The following is a 3,574-nucleotide window of genomic DNA, read 5'->3' as shown; positions in this document are numbered from 1 at the left end:
CTTGGCGCGCTGGCAGGGCTTACATCACTGGGCCCAGTGGGACACGTCTTTGCGCATCTTGGGTCACATGAACTTCTCAGCGACAAGACGCACAGTTACTCTGATGCTGGGGTGAGCGAGGTTGTGTAGAATCTCGAAGGCGGTTCTGTGGAGACTTTTGGGCAGGTACGGCCTCACGTTCCCCGTCGAAACGTCGCAATAGATGCTGTGACCGTCGATGATCAGCGACTGAAGACTGAGTCAAGGATCGTCGAGCAGATGGTCGAACTCGGTGTCGATTGCTTGTGCATTGGCTATGACCTCCGGTTCCAGGATCTAGGGCATGGCCACTGCATTGATGCGTGACAGCGCGTCGGCGACGACGTTTTCCTTGCTCTTGACGTGGGAAAACGTCACCTGGTGCTGCAGGATGTAATCGAGCTGTCAGGCATGTCTCACCGAGGCCTTGTCGGAGCGCTGGTGTGCTGCAAACAGGAGCGGCTTGTTGTCCGTATAGACGGTGAAGGGGCGTCCCTCCAGGATGCGCTCGAACGTCTTGATGGCGGCAAAGATTGCCAGCAACTTCCTGTCGTAGGTGCTGTAGCGCTTTTTGGTTTCTGACAGCTATCTGGAAAAAAAACTTAATGGCCTCCAGGTACCACGTGGGTGCTCCTGCTCGAGGACTGCGCCGATTGCAGTGTTGGAGGCGTCGGTTCTTAGGGGATCGAGGTGTTGCTCCTAAGGAATGTGGTTGTAGAAGCCTTGGCTTGTGCATCCTTGCACTGCTGGAAGGTGCTGTCAGCTTCGGGCGTCCACGTGAGTGAAGCCTTCTTCCTTTTAGAAGAAAGCTCTCGCAGCAGGTCGTTGAGTGGGGCCATAACGTTGGTGGCTATAGGTATGCAGCGCCTGTAAAAGTTAAGCATACCCAGGGATCGGTGGAGCTCAGCAGAGTTTTCTGGTTTCGGAAAGCCCTGGATGGCCTGGATTTTGTGCGTTGGCGGCCGGACTCCATCGGTAGAAACGATGTAGCCTAGGTAGTCGACCAGGGGTTGTCCGATTGCACACTTCTGCGGGTTGATGCGGAGCTTCACTTTGCGCAGGACGTCGAAGAGCTGGCGCAGGTGCTGCAGATGTTTTTTGTGGTCCTTAGAGGCCACGAAGATATCGCCGAGGTAGCATTTGGCGAAAGGGAGACTGCGCAAGACGTGATCCATCGTCCGCTGGACAGATTGAGCGGAGTTTCGTTGACCCATAGACGACATCGTGAGCTCGTACAACCCGAACGGAGTTGTTACCGCCGTCTTGGGGATGTCTTCCTCGGTGATTGAAATCTGGTAAAAGGCTTTTCTCAAATCTACGACAAAGAAAATCTTTCCAGACGCCTCCTGCAGCAGATCATCGATGATTGGCAGAGGGTAGTGGTCCGGAGTGGTGCAAGCGTTCAGACGCCTGTAGTCTTCGATGACTCTCCCTCCAACCTCCTTTAGATTTCTCGACGAGGTGGAGATGGCTCGCCCATTGGCTGGACGAGGGTCGAACGATGCTTTGGTCGAGGAGCCGCTTAATCTCGTGCTTGGCTGCCTGCAGACGAGGTCCAAGCAGGCGTCGAGGTCGCTCGAAGACTGGTGGGCAGGCAGGTCCGGAAGGGCTGCGGCCGTCGCTTCCGGTGAGCAGATGTCAGCATACTCGGCGAGGATATCCGAGTAGCAGCGCCCTAGGTCTCCTTCAGATACATGTGCTGGAGCGGTGGCCACTGCTACGCTGTTTATATCTGCGGGCTCTAGCGAGCCAAGCGAGGAGAGGTTAGTTGTCGAATCGATAAGACGCTTACCCTTTACGCCAACGAGATATCCGTAGTGAGTAAGAAAGTCGCCGCCAATGATGCCGATCTGGGTGTCTGCTACGATGAAACTCCATGAAGCTGCACGTCGGAGGCCTAGCTCGATCGTCATGTTGTGGCTGCCATAGGTAGCGATCGGTGAGGCATTGGCCGCTGTGAGCGTCAGCGGTTGAGGCTGCAACTTGCGGTCCTTCATGAGGTCCTTGGGCAGCAGCAAGACGACGGAGCCGGAGTCTACCAGGAACGTTATCCAGGACTCATGGTCGTAGAAGTGGAAGCGGTTCTCCGAGGGTTTATGTTGGCCCACCTCCGCCACTGGAGGCAAGGGGGGCCTTACGGGTTTCTCGTATCAGTCGAGGCGAAAGTACAGGGCGCGCGGCACTTCCTGGCAGATGTCCCGAACTCCTGGTGGAACCAGCACCAGTCGGGCTGAGAGGCTGGATCGGATGATTGGCTGGAACGTCGTTCTTTAGAACGAGACCTGGATCGGCTCCAGCTGGATTGATGCTGCTTGTCGGAGAGCAGTTAATTAAACATCTTTCACATCTCGGCGACCTCTTGCGCGAGGCCGGATCTAGCAGGGTACACTGGCGCCGTCATTGGCGCAGGTGGAGCGACCACGGCGTTGACACTAGGCAAAGAGCACGTGAGGTCATCCACCATGGTGCTGAGCTTGTCGAGGGAGGTGGCCTTCATGATTCGGAGAATACCGCCAACTTGCTGTGGGAGGAGATCGAGCCACCTTACCTTGAGGATGTCGTCAGAGACCTTGCCAGCGGCCAGGCTCTTCATTTGACGAAGGAGCTGCGACGGCTTCGAGTCAGCTAACTGAAGCTGCCCGAAGAGTTTGCGCAGCTGCGCGTCAGCTGAGTCCTGGAAGCGGGACAGGATGGCGTCCTTGATCACCTTGAAGCGGTTGGTCATCGGAGTATTGGCGATGATGTAGGACAGCTCCAACACCGCCGGTCCGGTGAGAGCGCTGACAAGCACGATGTACCACTACGAGTCGTCTGTCGTGCCGTTGGCCTCAAGTATGACCTCGGCTTGAGCCACCCAAGCTGCGGGAGCTTCGGCCCAGAAACGAGAAATTTTTTGATCGGTCATGACGGTCGCAGTTGGATGCTGCGCATTAACGGGAGCGGCTTCCTGGGTTGTTAATGTCGTTGCTTGCTCGTGACTTTCCTCTCCCTGCTCTTGTTGTTGCATGGCGAGGAGGGCTTGTTGAAACTCAGCCTGCTCCCTCTGCTGCTGTTGACGCTGCCACAGCGTGGCCGAAGGCCGCTTTCCGTGGCGAAAACTCCAAAATAAAAGTTTTTAGTCAGGGTTTTTTTGTCATCAAGTTGGCTAAAGGAGTCCCCTAAAAGACGAAAAATGTTCGGAGTGAGGTCCCTTGCCTCGAATCCCTTCCATAATCTTAGTCTGAATGTGGCCGTTACAGCACGTGTAGCCACGTGTAGGGAAAATCGAATAATAAACGCTTGCAGTGAACACGTGTGAAAGTTTTTACTGCCAAGTAAATCTTAAACAAAAAAATGAATTCTATATCTGAAGGTAAGTACAGTACTTTAAAAAATTTCTGCTCATGAAATACAAAATAGTAAATTGTTAAAAAGAAATATGCCCAGACTATGTTTTATTATTATTATTTTTTTGTTATCTACATAGTCAAGTGAAAACTTTTTTATCCTGATAGATCCTGCTCTCTAAGTTATTGAAAGTTGTTAATAATATCATTATGTGCCAAAAAAAAAAAAT

General features: G+C 53.3%; 1 protein-coding gene across 1 annotated transcript; it reads right to left on the bottom strand.

The window, feature by feature from the left end:
- Window positions 1-695: 695 nt before the first annotated feature.
- LOC149374435 (uncharacterized) lies at window positions 696-2,743 on the bottom strand. The gene is made up of 3 exons (XM_089593717.1): window positions 2,406-2,743; window positions 2,202-2,326; window positions 696-2,134 (listed from the first exon to the last, which is right to left on the bottom strand). The coding sequence occupies exons 1-3, from the start codon at window positions 2,741-2,743 to the stop codon at window positions 696-698; spliced, it is 1,902 nt and encodes a 633-aa protein (XP_089449843.1).
- Window positions 2,744-3,574: the final 831 nt, after the last annotated feature.

Source organism: Copidosoma floridanum, unplaced genomic scaffold, assembly GCF_036245765.1.
Source record: "Copidosoma floridanum isolate Cflo_tuat_1 unplaced genomic scaffold, Cflo_Japanese_pri ptg000020l, whole genome shotgun sequence".
In the NCBI taxonomy this organism is placed as follows: Eukaryota; Metazoa; Arthropoda; class Insecta; order Hymenoptera; family Encyrtidae; genus Copidosoma; species Copidosoma floridanum.
The sequence above is the reverse complement of the archived record's forward strand: the minus strand, read 5'-3'. Positions and strand labels throughout refer to the sequence as shown.

What these genes read in the sequence shown, in the direction of transcription:
- LOC149374435 (XM_089593717.1), bottom strand. Translation starts at nt 2,743, where the DNA reads ATGACCAACCGCTTCAAGGTGATCAAGGACGCCATCCTGTCCCGCTTC. An exon ending in GCGCCAATGACGGCGCCAGT is followed by an intron (nt 2,327 to 2,405) that starts GTACCCTGCTAG and finishes TCCGACAAGCAG; the next exon opens with CATCAATCCAGCTGGAGCCG. An exon ending in TTCGGGACATCTGCCAGGAA is followed by an intron (nt 2,135 to 2,201) that starts GTGCCGCGCGCC and finishes CCTTGCCTCCAG; the next exon opens with TGGCGGAGGTGGGCCAACAT.